This window comes from Rhinopithecus roxellana, chromosome 18 (assembly GCF_007565055.1).
Source record: "Rhinopithecus roxellana isolate Shanxi Qingling chromosome 18, ASM756505v1, whole genome shotgun sequence".
In the NCBI taxonomy this organism is placed as follows: Eukaryota; Metazoa; Chordata; class Mammalia; order Primates; family Cercopithecidae; genus Rhinopithecus; species Rhinopithecus roxellana.
The window spans coordinates 68,679,411-68,703,976 of NC_044566.1; the positions used below are offsets into that span (position 1 = coordinate 68,679,411).

The 24,566-nt window shown below is 41.1% G+C and overlaps 1 protein-coding gene across 2 annotated transcripts in view; it reads left to right on the forward strand.

Annotated features, from left to right (window-relative positions):
* The window catches only part of ATP8A2 (ATPase phospholipid transporting 8A2), a 651,836-nt gene that overhangs the window by 306,765 nt on the left and 320,505 nt on the right, over window positions 1-24,566 (forward strand). For both annotated transcript variants that reach the window (XM_030922372.1, XM_030922373.1), the window contains exon 25: window positions 13,082-13,254. In XM_030922372.1, the coding sequence (XP_030778232.1) occupies window positions 13,082-13,254 (173 nt within the window). The remainder of the gene's footprint in view (window positions 1-13,081; window positions 13,255-24,566) is intronic.

A 24,566-nucleotide genomic window follows, 5' to 3' on the forward strand; every position in this document is an offset into this window, starting at 1 on the left:
AAGCATGGAGCTGTCCTGGACTGAAAGAGATAGAAGTGTTCACTGCTGTGTTTCTCTGGGTGGTGTTCCATAACTATTCCATGCAGGGGGCGTGTGGGCATGGGAGGGAGGGGGCCAGGAACTCAGTTTGGGGCATGCTATATTTGGGATGCCTGATGGGACTACTGTTTGGGATGAGTTCTGTCCTGTTGGAAATCACAGAGAATAGGGCTCACAAGGAGCGGATGGAGCACGGGCCTGTGGGGCAGGAACATGATGGAGTGCTCCAAGGAGACCCGTCTCCAAACCAGAAACTTACAGCCGCCCTGGTTGTCTTGATTTCCACTTCTAATGGCGAGGTGGGTCCAGAGGAAAAAACAAGCAGTACATGCTAAATGACAGTGACACTCAGTATCCCAGTATCAGGGAGGCAGTAGGGACTGGGAGGCACCTTGCCAAGAGCGAGTATGTTTATTTCTCAGGGGTAACAAGTTCAGTGGGAACGTGGGCCCAGAACTCCCAGACACTGTCATGTTTCAAGAGAAGGGAGATAACAGAGTTTTCTTGTGGAATCTCTTGGCTTTTAAATTTTGGCTTATAAATATATTTTTTTAATGGAATGAACAATTAACCTCTTGTCAACCTACTGATTGTATTTCCTGGTCACTCAAATTCACTGTCAGGACATTTTGTGCACTGAGGTACAAGCTGTTCTACTTCCGTTCTCAGGTAAGTCTCAGTCTTCTTGACCACGGCCCTGAATGCCCAAGATTCTGATGGGCTCCTGCTTCCCAAACCCTGCTTGGTTTTCATCCATGGCTCTTGACAGCTCATGACACCATGTTCTGTTTTTATTTGTGTAGTGTCTGTCCCCTCACTAATGTGTAAGCCCATTGAGAGCTGGGCCTTGGAAGTTTTGTGCACAGCTGTGTTCCTATAGTCAATGTTTCATGACTGCTGATTGACTGTATGAATGGCTTACCAAGCTAAAGTCTCAAATATTTTCCTAAATGTTATCAGAAGGCCCTTGTTGCTGGCCCAGTGCAGAAGGTAGTCGTGGAGCAGAGGACAGCACATGGCCCACAGCGGCCATGAGCGGAGTGCTCTGGCCGGGGTCACGAGTTCAGGAGGCAGCAGATAGTCCCCAAACAAGAGGTGGCAAGCATTTCTTCAGCACCTGCAGTTTGCTAGGTGATTTGTTTGTTTGCTTTTTTCACCCAGTGGGGGAGTGGTAAGGAAGCGACCCAGGTGATCTTTTTCCATTCTTTAGCCAACATTGATCGAAAGCTTATATGATCCACAAAGAGCAAGTGACAGCTGCCGGATGCTCATTTGAAATTTATAGATGCTAATGGGGTCATAGCGGTGGAAGTGACTCTCATCAGGCTGTCTCCAGGCACAGCAGTGTCCCTAGAGAGCAGTTCTGGGTGTTTCAGGGGCTAGAGAGGCTTCCTGATCCCCCACCATCCCAGGAGGCCTTCCCATTGCAATCGCAGGGAGCAGTAGGCTGCTCTTAAAGCAAAGAGCCAGCTCGCTCTCTATGGCATTGATACTCAGCGACTTCTGATCTGCCGTCGCTTGATCCCCACCCCTCCCCAGTTCTTTGCTTGTTGCTTTCTTAGGGATTGGCTCCTTTTTCTGCTGGCCACACACCTATTATCCCCATTTCCTCTCTGGTCCTCTCACCGTTCACCGAGCACTGTTTATTCTTTTCAGTAAATACACTTCTTGGTTTTGTCTGTTATCGCAGACAGGGGTGATAACCATAGGCAGAGGTTAGGCTCCCAGCATCCTCAACCTCTTTAACTGACCTGGGTCCTTGTTCCAATCCATCTTCCATACTGTTGGTGGGTGATCTACAAATAAAAATTCAAGTATGCTATTTCTATCCATACAAACCTTCACAAGCTCCCTGTAGACTCTGGGATGAATTCCAAGTGCTTCCTGCCAGCCTGCCAGAGTCCCCACCCTCCAGCACCTTCCTGACTCAAGCCTGTGGCTCACCACACTTTACAGGCCTGGGATACTCACTGCGCCAACAGCCAGACGTGCGGGGATCTTTGGCTGTTTTGTGCTGTTGTGTCCCTGTTTCATTCTGAAACTCTTGGGTCTCTAGGATCCTGTGCACATTATAGGCCCTTCCTGCCTAAGAGTTAATCACAGGATTTTGTTTCTTGCTCTGTGTTTCAGTGTTAACATCTATCTCCATGATCTTGACTACTTGCCAGTCTGTGTAGGATAAAGAATGGTGAGGAGAGCCCCGCCTGCCCCAAAGTCCACCCTCACCCACCCTGGTTGGTTATGGGTTCTGCACAGTCAGGAGTCTTTTGGCCAGGTGTGTGTCAGGGAGAAGATGAGACTTCTTCCTCACTGTATCTTCAGTGCTGAGGCCACCAGCGGAAATGTATCCTAGAGTGTGCCAATGTCATTACCAAGTGGAGACTCTCATGTAGAAAGTATTTCCAATTTTAAATGTGGTAACAGTGTCCCATGTGAGCATGAGATATTTTCCTGATATAGCAGAGGATTTGTAGACAGCTGTTCTTTTCTCTCATGTAACTCTGTCTGTACTCCCCAGCGCCTGATTCAGGGAGCACCGAGGAGGTCCTGCTGGAAGGGCTTTCCAGAACCATGCCCTGTGGGCTCACCTGCAGCCTGGGAGCCTGTAGGGGACAGCCCAGCTTTAGCCCTTTCTGTCTGGCACCTTTGCTTCAGCAGGTTCCAAATGTGAGCCTGTGCTCCCATTTTCGTCCTGTGGCTATGATCTTCACTGCCAGTTTGCACAACCTGCAGCTGCCACACATGCATTTAGAATATTTTTAAATCTCCCTTCACGGTTTCTCTTTCAGAATTTGTCACTGTTTTCATTTGCTGTTTGCACAAGACTAAATACAGCCTGGGCACATTATATTTGCTAAAAGAGTCAGAGACCTTGGAGACAGTAAGTGTGGTGACTGTGTCTTCAAAATATTGAAGTTATAAGTTTAAATCTCCAGGAGTCAGGAAGTTAAATAATTGAGATTAACATGTTCATTTTCTTATACAGCATCTGTGAGGTTTGCTTTAAAAGTTTTAGCATATCTTTTAAGAAACTGGTTTTATCTTAAAGCAGATAATGAGTTCAAGAATTGTAACGACTGCACCACTTACGTGCTGCTTATGTTGGTGGAACATATATCAACATTTGTCACTGCGAGCCAAATAAAGATCTTAATGACATCAATAACCCTTTATCTTCCTTTAGTAAAATTTACCTGATATACTTAATCACATAGTTATTAAAAACGCTCTTTGTAAACTTTAGTTGTCTAGAAAATAATTTATCCAGTAGTTTCATTTTTAGTTTGTAAATGTAATCCCCGTTGTGTTCTGCTTGGGCACTTGATAATTTTCCCAATTATCAAGGAGACTTTAGAAATAGTAAGCGGAACAGCCGTATCATTAATATGTTAAAGTTGAAAATGTTAATCCTCAAAGGTCGGGCAATTAAGCGAAGGTTGTTATGTTCATAGTAAAACTATTCCTAGTTAGAGTGATGATATTAAATGTGGCAGTGATTCATTGTGTCCCTGAAGTAGACAGTGACTTCCAGAGATCCACTCTGGGCAAATGGTGTGACAAGCAACTGTTCCGTGGGATTGTGGAGGTCATTTGATACACAGCTGAGTGGTGGCTTGCAAATGCTGATTTCACATTCTTCTTGTAGGAAGATCCCACTTTGAAATAATTTTCTTATAGAAAAAACCATCTATTTTAAGGCAAATTCCATGTTCTAAAAACTACAAAAAGGATCCACAGTCAAGTAGTAAATGCTTCTTAAAACAAATGCCTTATTTTTAAGAGATTACTGTACAGAGCTATTCAATGATTTGTTTATTTAGCATATAAGAGGATTCCTGGTATTAAAATAAAAATATAGTTTGGGGGAAAAGAATAAGTGTATTAAGGGTTGCTATTTAATACCTTTTGAGAAATGAAAACAGGAAATATCTTCAGAGTTTTTTTTTTTTTTTTACCTGAATGATTTCAGCCCTGTCACACTGTTAGTCAAATTTTCTTTCAGTAAATAGTAGTAATGAATAGTGTTCAAACTTTCTAGGCTCTGGAGGCCGAGTACATAAATAGTCTCTTTCTTATAAATGACACTTGTTCATTAACAGCATGGCCAGTTTACGCATCTCACTTCCTCAGTCTGTCCTCTAACACTGCCTGGGATGCTTTATCAGGAAAATGTGGGTTTTTAAGAAATTTGTGACTTTTTTTTTTTTTTTAAAGAAAGAAACTAAAATTAGTGTATCTCAGCTACCCTGCGAGAGAGCTTCTTAGACAAGGCAAGTTCACGCACACAGTATGTCCCTGGTGTTCTTTTTTTTTTTAAGATGGAGTCTTGCTCTGTTGCCCAGGCTGGAGTGCAGTGGCGTGATCTCCGCTCACTGCAAGCTCCGCCTCCTTGCCATTCTCCTGCCTCAGCCTCCTGCGTAGCTGGGACTATAGGCTCCCGCCACCACGCCCGGCTAATTTTATGTATTTTTTTTTTTAAGTAGAGATGGGGTTTCACTGTATTCGCCAGGATGGTCTCCATTTCTTGACCTCGTGATCCACTGGCCTCGGCCTCCCAAAGTGCTGGGATTACAGGTGTGAGCCACCGCGCCCGGCCGTCCCTGGTGTTCTTGAATCGTCCCACTGTATGTGTCTTGAAATCTCAGCAAACAGAAATTCGGTTCATTCATTAAGCATTTAAAAGGTCTTCAACACACCATTGGTTATTTGGGAAATGCAAATTAGAACTACTAAATCTAATACTATGCACCCACTGGAAGGCTAAAATTAAGGAGACTCAGCTTGCAGGTGTTGGTGAGCATGGACTCGTGGCAGAGCTCACCTGTGAGCTCACCTGGGAACCCACAGTGACTCAGGCACTTTGGAAAACAGCCTTACAGTTTCTGGGAGGTTAAATATGCACTTGATCTGTGTGTGTCTGTATGTGTGGTATGACTGGGTAACTCCCATCTTGGGTTTCTACCCAAGAGAAATACAAACATAAGTCTACACAGAGACTAGTCACATAGATTCATAGAAGAATTATTCATAATATCCTCCAAGTGGAAACAATCCAAATGTCCAATAATGGGTGAACACCGAAACATGTGCTGTGTCCATACATTGGAATACTGCTTGGCAACAGAAAGAATAAACTGTTGACATGTGCATTAATATTGGATGAATCTGAAAGCATCAGGCTAAGTGAACAGGCCACACAGAAAAGACTGGAAACTGTGATTCTGTTTATGTAACATTCCAGAAGAGGTCAAACTGTAGTGAAAAGAGGTAGATGAAAGGTCAGCAGAGCCTGGGGTGCAGGAAGGGACTTGTGTGCAGCATGGAAGGAGGGAACTTGGGCGATGATGAAAGGGTTCCGTATCTTGGTTGTGGCCGGGGTTACCTGACTCTACCTTTGGCAAAACTTGTTGAATCGCGTGCTTAAAATGGGTCAGCTTTTCTGTATGTCAGTTGTATCTTAATAAAGCTGATTAACAGAAGAGTATTTCTGTAGAGGCTTGCATGCTAGTGTGAATTCAATAAATTGGGTTGGCTTATTCTGAGGATAAGAGTTTTTTTTGGTTTGTTTTTTGTTTTTTTGTTTTTGGAAATAGAAATATTTTGTGGGAGGTAGGGATGGCCAGTGTAGAGAAACGTGTCATGGAGTAAGTGAGAAGAGATAACCTGAGGGTACCAGACTGGCACCTGGGTGCTTGCAGGTGAGAAGCCAAACATCTCTTGAAAATGTTTGCTTAATGCCTGTGAGATATCATCCTGTCTTCCTTTGAATTATTGGTATTATAGGTAGTCCTTGAAATGTTATATGTTTAACAGAAATTTCTCTTATCTACTTATGGACTTTAAATTTAGGGATATTCCTAGATTGGAACAAAGCAATATTCAGAGCAAAAAGGTACAGGCTTTACCTGCCACCAGCAGCTGCCAGAGTGGAGGCCTTATGTAATTACTTCGGCTTCAGCCTTGGCAGCTTTTGTTAGCCCAGAGTGGATTTGCTATATTTGTGCTTTGAATTTTACCGTTTACTCTCATTAAGTTCTATAAATACAAAAGCATTGAGAGTATTAGTGCTGTCAAGAAAGAGGTGTGATTATGTTGGAATTGAACGTGATAGTAAAAAGAACATGAAAGTGGCAGGAAAATGGTGAGTGCAGCTGCACTGGGTGTGGGAGGCTGGGCAGGGAATGATCTGAAGAATGGGGGAAGGCGATGGTGAGAAAAGACACAGGTGATGGTCGTCAGGGGACAGGAAAAAGAGATTCATGGAGGGGAAGAAAAAACATTGAATGTGTGGGATAAAGAAAGAGCATTATCATTAGATACTCAATAGCCCAATTAATTCAGGAGAAGGGAGTCTGCCCTGGAACTCGAAGGCTAAGCATGGTGTGGTTGAAGTGCTGCTAATGAAACTTGAACCTTCTGCTTTGGGCATGGTCAGCTCTGAGCCCACTGGAATTTACAGGACATCAAAGTAAGGGCTGCAGCAGCTGCTGCTCCATGGTGTCTGGAAATCCCTCATGGCCCTGCCGAGCTGACGGAGGAAGACAGCTCCTGCCTGTGCAGATTTCAGTGGTGCTGGAACCATTCAGTTTTGAAGAGAGACTCGTGCCGTCTGCAAATTGGTAGAAATGCATCTAGGTTCTAGAAATTTTCATCTGTCCTGGCTTGTTTATTAAATCCAAAGTGATTAACAGTGGAACCACCTTTTGGATCCTATGTACCCCTAGGTTGAGCAGGGCTGCACTTCCACTGTCTTTCAGGGTTCACCAGATGAACCTCTGAGGATCCTCTAGGAATCAGCAGAGGCACGACATCTCCTGAGATTGGAAGGTGGTACTGTCTGTAGTGATAACATAATTTTAATTTATAAGCTGGGAATGCAAAGGCAATGCTGACCTTGCTAAGAAATGTGAGGTTCACAGGAGAACAAAACTGGGGAAAAAGGTAGGGAACAGTTGTCAGTAACAGTCACTCACTTTCAACATTAAATTGTGTGTGTGTTTAATTGTGAAGGAAAATACAATTGTAGAACATGCACCAAAAGCTAGAAATAGACAGTTTAATATTAACACCTAAAAGCAAATTCTAACTGAGGATTTTGGAATAGTTTTTATCTTTCTGGATATGAAACCTCCAGCCCCGACTTTCTATGCCCCTTATAACAGTTAAGTCCATTGTAACTTTCAGTAATTGGCTTTTTATTAAAATAAGAGACCGTAGTATAAATTTTAGCAACTGGACTAAACAGGCATTAACAGGCCGTGGGATCCAACCATAATTTGTAACATCGTTCCTCTGGGAAAATGGATTCTAAGTGCCCAATAACTACCTTACAAATAGACTCTTGAATCATAGTCCATTTGAGAATAAGGAACTGTTTGTGATAGTAATACCTTCGACTGGCTCGCTTGAGAACTGCACAGAAGGGACCTATATTCCACCACATGTGTGTGGTGAACCCAGCTCATCTGGGTTTGATCAAAGATTATTGCCAAGTGGGCATGGAAAGTGCAGGAATTAAACTCAAAGCAGAGGCTGGAGACACGTCAAGGATGGCGTTGGATGGACCTGGAGAGCTCTTAGTGGTAGGAAAAGAATTTCAATCCCAGAGGCAAAGGAGTGTGTCTGAGCAGATGAAGGGCAGGGAGAGAAGAGAATGGAAGGGTAAGCAGGATTGAGAACCAGTCATTTTCAAGCAAAATGTAACTCAAAATGTACCAGGAAGGCTGAATAGCCCACAAAAAGGTCAGAGAAAGAGACGTGCCTCAGATCTGCCTCGCCCTGTCTCTCTTTTGTTTATATTTATTTATTTATTTATTTTTATTTTATTTATTTATTTTGTCTGTCACCCAGGTTGGAGTGTAGTGGCACAATCTTGGCTCACTGCAACCTCTGCCTTCCAGGTCCAAGTGGTTCTCCCACCTCAGCCTCCCAAGTAGTGGGAAATACAAAGGTGTGCCACCACACTTCTCTAATTTTGGAGTTTTTGTTGTTGTTTGGAGATGGAGTCTTGCTCTGTTGCCCAGTTGGAGGGCAGTGGCACAATCTTGGCTCACTGCAACCTCTACCTCCTGGGTTCAAGTGATTCTCCTGCCTCAGCCTCCCAAGTGGCTGGGATTATAGGCATGCACCACCACACACATCTAGTTTTTTTGTATTTTTTGTATTTTTAGTAGAGACTGGGTTTTACCACATTGGCCAGGCTAGTCCCTCTCCTCCTCCTGCCAAGGAAGAAGAACCATGTATTGGCATCCAATCTGTCCTCATGTGTGCTGCAGAAATAACCCTAAGTAGAGAAAGCACCCTGCCTAAGATGACCATCAATGTCTCCATTTATGCTGTGCCCTCTTACAAAAAGCCACAGGCAGTGGTCTCCACATTTCAGAGATTTCTGTTCGTCACTCTTTCCCTCCTTGGATCCAGGCATAAGTCCAGTGGGGAGGCCCATGGGTCTAAAAGGCACTGAACTAGACTGGGCCTCTACTGTAGCACCTGGATGCTCTCCCTGGGCCAAATCTCTGTACCTTGTCTCATCTCTTTGGTGACGTGCTTCTCAGGTGGCTTTTCTGTCCTTAATTCATTGACCCCCAGCAGGCACGCCCTCTAGAATTTCCCACACTTACCTGAATTTCCTGGTGAACACACCCAGGCTGCCAAGCTGGCATTTTCCCAAATCAGGATAATTTTTTGCTCTCTACCCAAATTCTAAAGGGCAGGCTGTTGTTTTAGATCAGGAAGGCATAGATGTTTTCAGGATGCTTGTTTGAGATTCAGAATTACAAAGCTAATTGACAATAAAAAGTATAAAGTTTTCTTTATTTATTTTAGAGACAGGCTATTGCTGGACTGCAGTGGCATGATCATAGCTCAGCACAGCCACCAATTCCTGGGCTCAAGCCACCTCTGCACCTCACCCTTCTGAGTAGCTGGGACTACAGGCTTGCACCATCACGCCTGGCCAATTTTGTGCCTATATGTCCCTTTTTTTATAGTGACAGAGTCTCACTCTGTTGCCCAGGCTGGTCTTAAACTCCTGGCCTCAGGTGATCCTCCCTCTTCGGCAAAAGTGCTGGGATTACAGGCATGAGCCACCATGCCTGGCTTCTTTGTTTTTAATAAAAGTCCATTTAACTTTTATGCATAGAACATTATTCTGTTAATGATTTGTCTGTTGTAGGCGTACCTCAGAGATATTGCAGATTTGGTACCAGTCCACAGCAATAAAGCAAATACTGCAGTAAAACAAGTCACACTATCTTTTTTTGTTTTTTTTTTTTTGGTTTTCCAGTGCATATAAAAGTTGTGTTTACATTGTACTGTAGTCTATTAAGTGTGCAATAGCATTATGTCTTTAAAAAACCCAATGTGTGTGCCTTAATTTAAAAATACTTTTTGCAAAAATATGCTGGCGATCACCTAAGCGTTCAGCAAGTCATAATCTTTTGCTGGTGGAGGGTCTTGCCATGACGTTGATGGTTACTGGCTGATCAAGGTGGTGGTTGCTGAAGGTTGGGGTGGTTTTGGCAATTTCTGAAAATCAGACAACAATAAAGTTTGCTGCATCTGTTGACTGTACCTTTCAAAAAGATTTATCCGTGGCATATGATGCTGTTTGATAGCGTTTATCCACCATAGAACTTCCTTCAAAATTGGAATCATTTATCCCAAACACTGCTGCTGCTTTATCAACTAAGGTTATGTAATAGTCTAAATCCTTTGTTGTCATTTCAAGAATGTTCACAGCATGTTCACCAGGAGTAGATTCCACCTCAAGAAACCACTTTCTTCGTTCGTCCATAAGAAGCAACTCCTCGTTTATTCAAGTTTGATCATGAGGTTGCAGCACATTGTTGCATCTTCAGACTCCACTGCTAATTCTGGTTCTCCCGTTGTTTCTACCCCATCTTCAGTTACTTCCTCCACTGAAGTCTCAAACTTGTCAGTTATGCACGAGGGTTGAAATCAACTTCTTCCAAACTCCTGTTCATGTTGATCTTTTGACCTCCTCTCATAAATCGTAGGTGTTCTTAATGACATCTAAAATGGTGAATCCTTGTTGAAAGGTTTTCAATTTACTTGGCCCAGACCCATCAGAGGAATTACTGTCTATGGTAGCCATAACCTCATGAAATGTATTTCTTAAATAATAAGACTTAAACTCTAAATGACTCCTTGATCCATGGGCTGCAGAATAGATGTCAGATAAGCATGCATGAAAATGACATTCATTCATCAACAGCATCTCCATCGGAGCTTTGGGTGGCCCAGTGCGTTCTGACCGAGCAGTAATGTTTTGAAAGGAGTCTTATTCTGAGCAGTAGGTCTTAACAGTGGGCTTTAATATTCAGTAAACCATTCTATAAACAGATGTAGTGTTAGCCAGACTTTGTTTTTCCATTTCTAAGCATTGATTTAGCATAAATTTTCAGAACGGTAAGGGAGCATTGGCTTCAACTTCAAGTCACCAACTTCATTATCCTCTAACAAGAGTCAGCCTATCCTTTGACACTTTAAAGCTTGGGATTGACTTCTCTCTAGCTATGAAAATCCTAGATGGCATCTTCTTCCAATAGAAGGCTGTTTCATCTGCACTGAAAATCTGTTATTTAGTAAAGCCACCTTCATCCATTATCTTAGCTAGACCTTTTGGTGAAGTTACATCAGCACTTACTGCCTCACCCTGCACTTTTATGTTATGGAGACAGCTCCTTTTTTAAACTTCGTAAACCAATCTCTGCTAAGCTTCAGACTTAACACAACTTCCTCACCTCTCTCGGCCTTCATAGAGTTGAAGAGAGTTAGGGCCTTGCTCCGGATTAGGCTTTGGCTTAAGGGAATGTTGTGGTTCCAGACCACTTTCTCCATATCAGCAATAAGGCTGTTTTGCTTTCTTATCATTTGTGTGTTCACTGGAGTAGCTCTTTTAATTTCCTTCAAGAACTTTTCCTATGCATTCACAAGTTGGCTAACTGGTGCAAGAGGCCTTGCTTTTGGCCTGTCGAATACATGCATAAATACATGCCAATGATGGCATGTATTCACTGCCTGAAGTAGAAGTGTATTTTCCTTGATAGGGGAATTTCTTTTTGTTTTTGTTTTTTGTTTTGTTTTGTTTTTTGTTTTGTTTTTGAGATGGAGCCTCACTGTCACCCAGGCTGGAATGCAGTGTTGCAATCTCGGCTCACTGCAACCTCCACCTCCCAGATTCAATCAATTCTCCTGCCTCAGCCTCTTGAGTAGCTGGGATTACAGGTGTGCGCCACCATGCCCAGCTAATTTTTGTATTTTTAGTAGAGATGGGTTTTCGTCATGTTGGCCAGGCTGGTCTTGAATTCTTTACCTCAATCAAGTGATCCGCTTGCCTCGGCCTCCCAAAGTGCTGGGATTGTAGGCGTGAGCCACTTCACCTGGCCCAGATAGGGGAAATTCTTGTTGAATAAATAGTAACAGGAGGAAGAATGGGCTTTACTGAGTGTTTGCTGTATGCTAAGCCCCGTGCTAAATAATTTATGTTGATTAGTTTATTTGTTCAAAAGAAAAGTGCTATAAAGTGTGTTTAGCTCCCTTTTACGCATGAGAATAATGGCAATTTAAAGAGGCTAAGTATCTTGCTGAAGGTCACAGAGGTAACAAGTAGAGAGCTTGGACTAGAACCCAGGCCATCTGACCACAGTGCAGGGCTCTAGACCACATCTTTCTTAAATAAATCTTTATGAAATTGTCAAAAGTCACTTGTTGAGAATAAACACTGAACAATAAGACAGTTTTCTGGAACCTGTTTCTCACTTTTTAATAGTAGCTGATCCTCATTATTACTAGAGGTAGAAGGATTCTTGTTCATTAAACATATTTCTTTAAGATTGTAATTTACATTATCATGTAATAAATTGCGTATGAATGTTACTTAATAGTCATCTTCCAGACAGAATAATTTCAGCAGAATTCTATGTTTCCCGATTAACTTAAACTATATTTTTTATGGGTCCAAAATTACATTCTTATATTTGAGTGAGATATCCTATTCATAGTCATAAAATCACTGTGAAAGCAAGAACGTCTGTATTTTTTTTTTTTTTTTTTTTTTTGTTTTTAAAGAAACCGTCTCACTGTGTTGTCTAGTCTGGAGTCGTATGATCAGGGTTTACTGCAGCCTCCACCTTCCAGGATCAAGCTATCCTCCTACATCAGCCGGGACAGCAGACATGCAGCAGACACGCAGCAGACATGCAGCAGACATGCACCACCATGCCTGGATAATTTTTTAATTTTTTTTTTATAGAGATGGGATTTCTCCATGTTGCCGAAGCTGGTCTTGAACTCCTGGGCTCAAACAGTCCCTCCTATCTCGGCCTCCCAAAGTGCTAGGATTACAGGCATGAACCACCATGCCCAGCCCATTTTTTTTTAATCTAAAAAATGTTTCCTTGCTTTAATTCCATGTGATAATGGACATTACACCAAGATGCTTTTAAGACTGGTAGTAATGTTTTGGCAGGTGTCGGCAGTTTAACTTGATTAGATATTTTCTATAACGTGGGACAAATGATCAGCTTATTTCTTACGCTGGCGATGCATGGAGAGAATGGTTTAATCCGAAGATCTCAGCAGGATTCAAAATTAATATTTTGTCATATTTTTATATCCCTTGATGTCTTTTGGATGCTTTAAAGATTATCTTGTGCAAACTGAGAAATGTTAGTGTTTGCCATTCAAGTTCCAATAATGCTGTCTTTCCCCCAAAAGCATATTTGTTTATATGGAGTTTTCTATTCTAGGGGCACCAAGAATAATGTGTATGTAGTGTAAAGAAGTGGATTATTGTAAATTTCAAACAGATCTCACTGTGAAGATGTTTGCACCCGTAAAACAGACCCAGAGGGCGTTCCAATGAAATTTTAATGTGTAAATGCACAAAGCTGAACTGTTAGTATATTTATATTAGAATGAGTGTGTTCTCATTTCAAGAAACTTAATTTTGAATTCTATCTTGTTTTTGGTATTAAACACGCAAAAAATGTGATTTTCCCCTGTACTCTTGTTTCAGGCCACAAGGGCAGCCATTACTCAGCACTGCACTGACCTTGGGAGTTTGCTGGGGAAGGAAAACGACGTGGCCCTCATCATCGATGGCCACACCCTGAAGTACGCGCTCTCCTTCGAAGTCCGGAGGAGCTTCCTGGATTTGGCCCTCTCGTGCAAAGCGGTCATATGCTGCAGGTAGGAACGTGCAGGCGGTGCACAGTTCACGCCCTGCTGTGTCTGTATCCCGTGTTGATATGAAATAAAGGGATGCATGGGAATTCTAGGTTTAAAGTTTCATATCTACAAAAGCCAAAACAAAAGTACAAATTTATTTTTAACTGTTGGTGCACAGATTTTGCAGAGGCAGTTAGTGGCTTTTACATTTTGGTTTTGTGTATTGTCTTCTGAGAAGATAAAAAGAGTAAGGACCAGGGCTTCCAGTCACATTCGCCATGGGGGATAAATTGGAAAAACACTGGCTCAAGCCCCTTCGAGAAATTACTGGGGTCCAACTTACTGCACGTGTCTGAGCTCGACTTCCAAGACTTACGGGTCTTGGATGCTTCTTTTCTGACGTCTGTTGGGGTATTTCTTTTCAGTTAAGGAGGAGCTTTGGTCGGGTTCATGTGATAGCAATTTTTGTGGTAAGATCTAACCAGAAATCTTAGTAGGTTCTTCATGGAGTCTGGGAAGGTTTTTTCTTTTTTTTTTTCCATTGGCAGTGGTGGGGTATTGTTCCATTCCATTGACTGCTGGCTACGTGGAGGTCTAGTTCTGATAGAAATAGGAAAGTCAGACAGAATTATAAGGGCAATAAACCACTAGAAAGATGAGTGGTCACGAAAGGTCACAGAGAGCTGGAGGGGCTGGCTAGTGGAGCATCGGTAGTGGAAAGGCATGTCACTTTTATGCCTGTGACCACAGGATATTCAGGGACCATAGGGATGAGGACAAATTCAAATGCGTTTGAAACAATGAACGATGAGTCTGTTGTACCTTTAAGTCAGGAAGCCTGGTGCGTCTGTGAGGGACCTGGTGCGGCTGTGAGGGACCTGGTGCGGCTGTGAGGGACCTGGTGCGGCTGTGAGGGACCTAGTGCAGGGAGCAACGGCCAGAGCACCTGAAAGTGAAATACACTGCTTCTGGGTTTTAGGATGGCCTCCTTCTCTTTTCCTCAAAAGCTTGGTTGTGATACAATTCACATACCTTACAGTTCACCTGTTGAAAGCAATTCATTGGCTTTGAGTATATTCACAAAGTTACGTAACCATCCTCACAACCAATTTTAGAACATTTTCGTCACCCCATAAGGAAACTCCTGTATCCATTATCAGTTAATCCCATCTTCCTCCACTCCTTCACCCCCACCCCAAACAACCAATCATCTACTTCACTTGGCTGTCGAATTAGCCTGTTTGGGACATTTTCACATGAATGGAGCCATAAAAGAGATGTTTTTTTTACTGACTTCTATCCATCCCTGTTGTTGCATGTGTCAGTACTTCGTTCTTTCCATGGCTGAGTAATATTCCATTGTTTAGATGTACCACATGTTCATCTATTTCTCAGTGCATGAGAATTTGGGTTTTTCACACTTTTTGACTGTTGTGTGTAATGCTACTGTGAAGATTGATGTGCAGGCTTCTGTTTGGACATGGGTTTTTGATTCCCCTGGGTATGTACCTAGGAGTGGAGTTACTGAGTCACGCAGTAACTCCATGTTTAACCTTCTGAGGAACTGTGAGATGGTTTTCCAAAGTGGCTGTTCCCACTGTCTATGTGCGATTGTTCCGGTTTCTCCATATCCATGCTAACACTTGTCACTAGCTGTCTTTTTGATTAGTTAGTCTCGTGGATGTGAAGTCGTATTGCATTGGAGTTTGGGTTTGAATTTTTCTGTTGATTAATGATGTTGATCGTTTTTTCATGTGTTTATTGGCCATTTGTATATCTTCTTTGGAGAAATGTCTATTCAAATCATTTGCCCATTTTTAAGTTGGATTATCTTTTTATTATTGAGGTATCAGGGTTCTTTAGCTACTCTGGATACAAGTTTCTCATCAGATGGGGGATTTGCAGTTTTTGCCCCGTTCGGTTACCTTTTCACTTTCCTGACGGTATTGCTTGCAGCAAAATTATTTTGACAAAGTCCGATTTCTCTATCTTTTTCCTTTGTGCTTTTGATGTCATAGCGAATGAGCTCTCTTTTTAGAGTACTGATCCTGTGCATGCTTTCCTGGATTATATTTGAGCAGTTTAGATTAGGGCTATGCAAATGGAAAGAAGGATGGAAAGAATGGTGGGGAAATACTTTTATTCATAAATTTCCCTTTATTTCTTCATTGTAAAGCTGCTGAGTAGGTGGGTACCTGATTATATGAATGTCTCCACACTGGAGATTGTTACTACTCTACCTCAGAGCCGTGAGTCACGGTGAGTCAGCCGCTTCTGCTGTCACTGCCCTGTTGATCAAGGGGTCGTCCCCCTGACTTGCTGGTGGACAAAAACAAGTAACAATGTGGAAAAGTCTGGTAAACTGTATAACCCAATGCAAACACGCTAAAACCTTGTAAGTTTTTAAGAGGGAAATCAAAATGAGTCTGTTGGATTCTCAGGGGAGAGCCAGGAATGCCTATAAGGGTTTACAGGAACATGCTCTTTTCTTGCCAGGTGCTTGATACTGAAATACACACACACACACGCACACACACACACACACACACACACACACCCATACCTTTTTCCCCTTCTTGTTGTGACTGCCTCACAGTGCTTTGTGTGTCTCATAGGCTGTATGCTTGAAGACTTCTCAGGGGAGTTCAAACTGGAATTGGCACAGAAAGCGGACATTTCAAATTAAATACTGTTACAGTCTACAAAATGGAAGCATTAATTGAAAAAGGGAATTTAGGATAGTGCATTATTTTCTTGCTCTTGGAGACATTTCCTGGCTGATCTCATACATAAGGTTTTAAAAAAATCAACATGTACTTAAAAATAAAAGAAAAAAGTACTTGTACACTTCAGATATACTTATTATTCATTGCAAATTTAAACTTAAGCTAAATTCAATATGTGGCTTCAAACATAAATTTGACCTTAATTTTCACTTTTCATCTTCAAAATATAGTTGTGAGAGTACCTGTTTCTCTAATAATGAAAAAAGTAATTTTTTTTCAGAAAATAACTGGCCTATGAAGTCATGAAGCATATTCTTATCAATATTGATTCAGAGATTGGTGAAGTTGTGTAGAAATAAATACCTTTAAACTAAAACAGTATTTTAGGTGGCAAAAAGAGGGGAATGCAAGAATTTGTTAACTATGTTGCTGAAATTAGAATCAAACAATTTCCTAATGATGCATTTCTTTACCCAAATATTTTCCATATGGTTAAAATCCTAGAGAGGTCATATACAGTCAGTACTCCAGTACAATTTACTTTGTGTCTGGCAGGGATGTTGCCATGTCATTTGTTGAAGTGCAAACTGGTCCAGTCCAAGGTTTCTACTGTGGGCTTGCAAGTATTGTGACATTTACATTGCAAATTCCTAGTGTCATGGGTGAATAAAGAGAGGAGACATGGTCTTTGGCATATAAGTGCAAGTAGTGAATAAGAGACTATATTATTGTATTTGCCTCTATTCCTTTGCATCTCACATACATCCCAATTTCTTGAAACCTGGCCCTTAGTGAAGAAAGCATAGCCGGGTCTCCATCTGGCCACATGCAGCAGACTCCCTTTTGTTCTTGATTTTCAGATCCTTTCAGCATCTGGTGTTGAGGGTTCTTCCCTTGTGGGGTTCTCTTTTTCTTCTGTGGCACCTTTCTCTTCTCCTTAGTTATCTGTCTCCTTTATGGGCTTTCTGGCTGCCTGTGAAATGTTGTTTTCCCAAGGTTTTACCTCTGGTCCTATCATGTTCCCACTCTGCATCTCCCCATGTGCCTTCCATCTAATGTGTAGGATGGCCTCGTTCACCTTATACATTAGTGACTTCTCACACCAGCTTCACATGGAATCATCTGGAGAACTTCTGTTTGTTTGTTTGTTTGTTTTTGAGACAGAGTATTCCTCTGTCGCCAGGCTGGAGTGCAGTGGTGCCTTCCAGGTTCAAGCAATTCTCCTGCCTCGGCCTCCCGAATAACCGGGACCACAGGCGTGCCCCACTAAGCCCAACTAATTTTTGTATTTTTAGTAGAGACGGCGTTTCACCATGTTGGCCAGGATGGTCTCGATCTCTTGACCTCGTGATCTGCCCACCTCGGTTTCATGAAGTGCTGGGATTACAGGCGTGAGCCACTGCACCCGGCTGAGAACTTTTTAAAAACATATTTTCCTCGAAAAGCTAAATCTGGAAAGTACCATATGACCCAGAAATTCTACTCTTAGGTAGGTACACACCCAAAAGAATTAAAAACAGGCTCTCAGACAATACTTGTATGTGCATGTTCATAATGTTCATAGCAGCACTGCCCACGGTAGCCCCACACTGGAAACAACTCACGTAAGAATCCACGCAGTGGAATATTATTGAGTCATAAAAAATGAAGTAGTGACATGTGCCACAATGTGGATATACCTTGAAAACAGACTGAGTGAAAGAAGCCAGTCACAAAAGACCACATACTATTATGATGCCATTCCTGTGATATAGTCACAGTAGGCAAATCCACTGAGCCAGGAAGCAGGCTAGGGGTTCCCGGGGGTTGGGAGGGAGGAAGAATGGCGAGTGACTGCTCGGTTGGTATGGGATTTCCTTTTGAGGAGGATGAAGTGCTTTGGAACAGGCTACAGGGGATAATTGCACAACGTTGTGACCATACTACATTCCACTAAATTGAAAATGGTCAATTTTATCTTATGTGATTTTTACCTCAGTAAAATATAAATAAATGAATAAAAGAATTCATCCATTTAAATGAAATGTTTGTTGAATTAAAAAACTGAAATGTTTGACTGAAAATTCACTCATTTGAATGAAATGTTTGTTGATTACAAAAAAATGAATCCTTTGAGCAGAAGTTGTGTTATTTTAAATGAAACGTTTGTGGAAAGAAAAAAGAGTCTGATTCCCAGGCCCTTCCTCAGAGCAATAAGATCAAAACTCTAGAAATTCTACAAACTCCCCATGGCACCTCTCTTTTCCTTAGTTATCTGTTGATTCTAATGAGCAGTCAGGGTTGAGAAGGCAACTTCCACCAGCTGCTTGTCCAGCGTGGCCCCTCACTTCAGCTCCAGATCTGTACATCCAACCACATCTAGGACTTTTTTTTTTTGAGACAGTCTTGCTCTGTTGCCCAGTCTAGAGTGCAGTGCCATGAACACAAACACAGCTCACTGTAGCCTTGATCTTCTGGGTTCAAGTGATCCTCCTGCATCAGTCTCTCAACTAGGTGGGACTAGCGTGCCACTATGCCTGGTTAATTTAAAAAAATTTTTTTGTAGAGCTAGGGGCTCGCTGTGTTGCCCAGGCTGCTCTCAAACTCCTGGGCTTAAGTGATCCTCCTGCATCCTCCTCCCAAAGTGCTGATATTATAGCCGTGAACCACAGTGCCAGGGCCTTTTGACAGCGTTAGCAAGCATGATTTTATATGTAGGGGACCTTCAGAGAGATTGAACCATATAAGCACATTATTACATTGAAGTCAGAAATTAAAGTCTCTTAATTTGTTTATCCTTTTCAGGATCGTATTTAGTTTTATAAATAAGGAAATAAAGGCCTCAGAAAAATTATATCATCTTGTCTGTGGTCACAGCTAGGAATGGAAGAGACAGCATTTTATGTTCTATCTGAATAATATTAGGGCCTGTGCTCTTAAGTCACACAGTTGGCTGTGTCAGCTAATTCATTGTCACACGTTTATTACTGATAATACAATTTGACACAAAAGTTTTGCTTTTAACATATTTTTCAACTGTCTTATATGTTTAGACTTACTCAAGAAATCAATATAAAATCTTGTAGGATTTGTCATTCTCCAAAGAGGTAAAAATTATGTGGAAAATGTGTAAACCATTTTCAATATGTTCAAGAAAGAGTTCTCTGTTCTTCCCCCTTTCTCACTTTCCCTTTTTCTTTGAAGGTCTTTATGTTTGTCCAAACGGAGATAATTTCTCTAGCACAGACGACCAGGGGAGAGGACTTTGACCTCTTGAGAACACTCAGAAATCTTAAAAGTGACTGTCTCGTCAGGGAAAGAGTCATGAAAGAATCATTAGTGTTCCCCCTGTGAGGACGTTAGTGATGGCCCCATCGGAGTCCCCAGCAAATACAGGTGACACGGGGCCTCTGGGCACCGCCTCGTTAGCAGATGTGATTTACGGCTTCACGTCTCTGGGCAGGAGATGGAGTGAAAGGAAAACACCGTGGCATGGATTTCCATGGGATGTGCAAATTAAGGGTTTCCAAAGGCATCATTTATTTTCTATGATATATTTAGACTTCTGTCTTTCAGGATAGATTCAAAGATAAACATGTATAAGCCTTCTGTGATATCATAGATATAAAAACAGGAGAGAGAAAAAGGCAGAGTGCATGCACTGAGTGTTTAAAAAGACTTCTTGGGTTTATTTTTCTAACTGTAAGAGTGATTTATGTTTTTTGGTCAAAAGTTAGAAAATGCAGATAAACAAGAAGAAAGAAAATGGCATTCGCAATCCCCCCAACTAGAGATTAGCACTGTTGACAGTTGGTTGTGAAGTCTTGATCTCCTTCTGTGAAAACACTTTTCAGTGGATGAAGGGTTACACCTTTTACAATATGCAAAGTTAAAGGTTATACACAGTTTCTGTGTCAAATTTGAATATAAATGTGTTTTTTAAAAGCATAATGGCGTTCTGTTATATGAAAACACAGCAATTAATTTATTCCTAATTGATGGCTAGTCAGGTTAGCAATGATTTTTACATGAATAGTTGGAAAGACACTTGATGATTTATATAAAATAGTAATGGATTCAAGTATAAGCAACATAGAAATTTGCAAAAGGGCTTGTAGCCTTAGACTCGGAAAGTAAGATGAATTGGCTTAGAGTCAGAGAGAGATGACTAGTAGCTTAGTCCCTGCTGGGACAAATGTATTCTCGTCTGTTTAGTAAGCATAGTATGGATTCCAAGCCCCTGTTTGGGGTGTGTTAGCCTCACTAAGAAAGGGGAACAGTTTAGAGGTTATTTTGTGAAAGTATATATATGTATATATGTATGTATATCCTGTTCAGCATTTTAACACACTGGCAGTGTATCATTCCCAATGTCAGGTCAGTCTTCCAGACTGTCCTAAGCTTATCACTCAGCCTGCATTAAAAAACCTGGTGGACATCTGTCTTAACTTTAGACTACCTAATGTAGAAAAGAACTGGCCTTCTGATTTGGTTTCTTCCCCAGCTTAACTTTTTTACCTGAATGGGGCATGATGGACAATAGGAAATCAGAACGTTATGCATTTTGTGTGTGGTGTCTTTCAGCCTGTGAACTACACACAGAATTATGTCAAAACAGAGTTCAGATGCAGTAATTAGAATTGTACCACCAATTGTGTTTTAGTTGGCCTCCATATTGGTAGGGATCACTTGCACAAATAAAACTTTTCTTTAGTTTCATTTATGATGTGATTTCTCAGCATCCTGAATGTTTAGTTTTAAGCCACCTTCCTACTTTGACATCTTGTTCCAGAGAGCATTATTAACTTGTCGAGGCTGTAAGTCTATCCTTGGGTTGTTTGATTGTGGCTTAGCATATATTTGCCCATTTGTTGATTGCATGCAATTAATGTAGAATTCACTTTTAGATAGGTTTTTTAAAATTTAGCTCTGAAATGAATGTTATTATTTGAAGGATTACAGCAATTTTATTTGGTTCTAAATGGCTTCATTGTTTTGTTAAGGATGAGCGTCATCAGATGTAATAGTTCTTCAGCACCAGCTTGAAGAAGAAAAAAAAAAAACAATTTCTCAAAGCCCAAAGTTTAAACACTGTTTTTCCACCCACAGATCTTACCATAGTTTCTCTAGAATAAAACTAGACTGATGCAGATTTTGTAGTATATTAAAAATAGCTCACGGCCGGGCGCGGTGGCTCAAGCCTGTAATCCCAGCACTTTGGGAGGCTGAGACGGGCGGATCATGAGGTCAGGAGATCAAGACCATCCTGGCTAACCCGGTGAAACCCCGTCTCTACTAAAAATACAAAAAAAACTAGCCGGGCGAGGTGGCGGGCGCCTGTAGTCCCAGCTACTCCGGAGGCTGAGGCAGGAGAATGGCGTGAACCCGGGAGGTGGAGCTTGCAGTGAGCTGAGATCCGGCCACTGCACTCCAGCCTGGGTGACAGAGCAAGACTCCGTCTCAAAAAAAAAAAAAAAAAAAAAGCTCACTAGGATCATTGTAGAGGCCAGAATATGTAGACACTTGAGTATTAATCTAAAGTAGGAAAAGGAAACTGTTTCTAAATAATTATTTACAACTTAGGAAACAAAAGAAACCTTTTGAAATTAAAGCTAATTTTGATGATAACATGTTTAGCAATGGAGGGCAAGTCTCATCTTAAATACCTATTGCAGCAAATAATGTATATGAATTACTCTGTAAGATCAACTTCTAACTATTAAGGATTTCTGATGTTTTGATTCCCCTCTAACTAAAAGTTAAATATCATCACTATCTGGGTGTTACTATTTCAGAAATTAAAAATAATTAGCGTGTCAACTTTGTGTCTTATGTCCTGGACTAATAAAACAATTTGGTGGGGAGCAGTATAGTACATGTGATAAAAATGTGGACAAATATTCAGCATAAGATTGAAAATACGGGAAGCTCTTCTATATGTCAGCTATGAGCGACTGAGTGAACAGACACAGATAACATGTTGGGAATACTTGCCAAGGGGCATTTAATAATGAGGGTTGATCTATAATAATATGCTATGTAATTGGGAACACATCTCTTCGGAGATTTTTTTTTGGCTTATAAAATTGTTAACATATCATTTTGCCTATGTAGTAAGCCTACTTTTCCTGATGGTTCTGAAACCTGATTTACATGGCACAAGTTCCCTTCCACACACTAATGTTTGTTTGCAGAAGCTCAGATGCAAACTGAGCAGTGGAAGTCACGAAGCCCTTTCCTCTTTCGGCAGTAGTCTAAGAATTATGGTAATAGGGTCTGTGTGATCTCCCATGCATCTGCTCTGCAGCTTTCAACACATGGGGACCCTTGTGAGACACCAGAATTGCTCACAGACGCATGACTTCTCAGCACTCTTCCTGTGTTCTTCTTTCCTTTCCCCTTTTTCATGAATGATGACTTCATCAGTGCATGTCATTTTTGACAACATTGCTTGCCAAATGAAACAGGGTGATACAAGGTCACACTGTGGCCTAAAATTCTGAAGTAGAAGCTCATAATATTTGGTATCTTTCCTGCTAGAAAAACAAACCGGAAAAAAAACAAATCAAGAACAGAGCTTAATTAAACATGCAGAATATGTCATGCATATTCATGTCCCCAAGTCTTGCCTTGTGATGGGATTTGCACTGAAAGTGTTTTTTCTCCTCTTGCCTGTGAAATCGTTCAGAATGTGTTTCATTAATACAAGAACGTGTCATGTTAGCTTTCATTAGGAAAACATTTCACTTCTGACAACACTGACACCTTTCTGATTGAAATATGCAAAACAGCTCTTATGTTAATTGGTCCCAAAGAAAATTATGTTATCCGTTTTCCTGTCCATACATCTGACACTTTCCCTCATCTGTCACCCCCTGAATTATCAATGCTTTCCCTTGCCTGATTTTGACAGCCAGTATTCTGCCTATGACTTTAAAAACCATAGAAACCCTCCATACCGGGAGCTTTACTGTCCTCCAGTTTGAATAGGAAGCACCAAGATTACAGTCAGCAAGGTGTAGCCACATCTGCTTCTACGCCACATCTAGACTGCAGCTTCTCGGTTTTAAGCCTCTCCCATTGTTTCTTGCTCGTTTAACTTGAGAGAGGAAACAAATGACAAAGAGGAATGTTTATACTTTTTTAGTGTTTAGTCTTATTGAGGGTCACAAGTAGATTTTGTCAGCAGGAGCTAGGTCAGACTGACAGAGCTAACTAAAGTTGCCAAACTTTGGGAGCCTGTGCTTGGTTTGAGTTTTTTGATTGGTGATGTCGGCGCCTTATGGCCATTGTCATCTGCAGAGCTTCACTGGGTCAGCAGAGTCTGAGAGGGTCTGTTGAATGATTTGGTTTCTGTTGTTTCTTGTTAACCAGTTAACTGAGCTCTGTGAGAGTCCCAGGGCTGAATTGTCGCCAGTGGTTTAGTTTCTGACAGGCCTGTAAGTGTGAGAGGCAGACAGACAGAGACAGACAGACACCCCCTCCCCAACCATCCCATCAAATTCTTGGCACCTGGGTCATCTGAGCAAAACAGAACATGCATTTTTTTCTCTTACTAAGCAAGTAAGTGGCGTCCTTTCACCACTTAGCCACACCAATCATTAAAGACCAAAGTAAATACACCAAGTTGAAGATAATCCTTTCACAAATATACAAGTGCGAAGTTAAAACTGCCTGTCAATCATTTGTGCATTTTTCCTTACTCTTGTTTGTTTTAATGGATGGGTGTTGTTTGAAGATATTAGAGCTTGAGAAATTAGGAGTCCCGGGTTATCACAATTATCTTTCCTCTTTACACATAATTGAACCTTAAGTTCTTAATTTCTCTTTAAAAAATCATGATGAATAGATACCGAGTTTTTTTTTTTTTTTTTCTGAAACAGAATAACAATAGTAGGGAATCTGTGTTTCTATGTAGATACATGAACACGTGAATATACGTTTAAGCTCAATGTTTTCAAACCCTGATGAGAAATGAATTTTGAATGATCAAATATGGAAACAAGTTTTAACAATAGTATAGAAGGAGATTGAGTCTTTTTTTAAGGGAAAAAAGTAAATGTTGAATGATATTAATTTAATGATGACACTTAGATCTGACTTGATAATCCTGTATACCTGTAACTGTAGTATTAGCCTATGCCAATATAAACCTAGTTATAATACTTAAAAATAATGAGTAATGAGTGCAATGAAGGACTGATACCAACATTTCATGAAGATTTGAAATATTTATAATTAGAGAGGTTGAAGAAACAGTGGGGTCTTTCTGTGGCCATATTTGTGTTTCCTTTATTTGAAATCTGCCGCCAAGAGTCTTCACTGTAATTCATCACTGGGTGTCTTGCATTTGTACATTTCTGTTTCAAAATGTCTCAAGCTGAAGTTTTCTTTGGTTTAGTGTCACTTGTGTTTAGATAATGTTGCGGGAGAAGGAGGAGACTTTTTTAATTTTTTTAAATTTTTTATTTTAAATTATGGATACGTACTAGTTGTACTGTTTTATGGGATAAATGCGATGTTTTGATACAGCCTTACAATGTGTAATGATCAGATCAGGGTAATTGGGGTGTTATCTTCTCAAGCATTTATCATATTTTTTTTGTGTTAGGAACATTCCAACTCCAC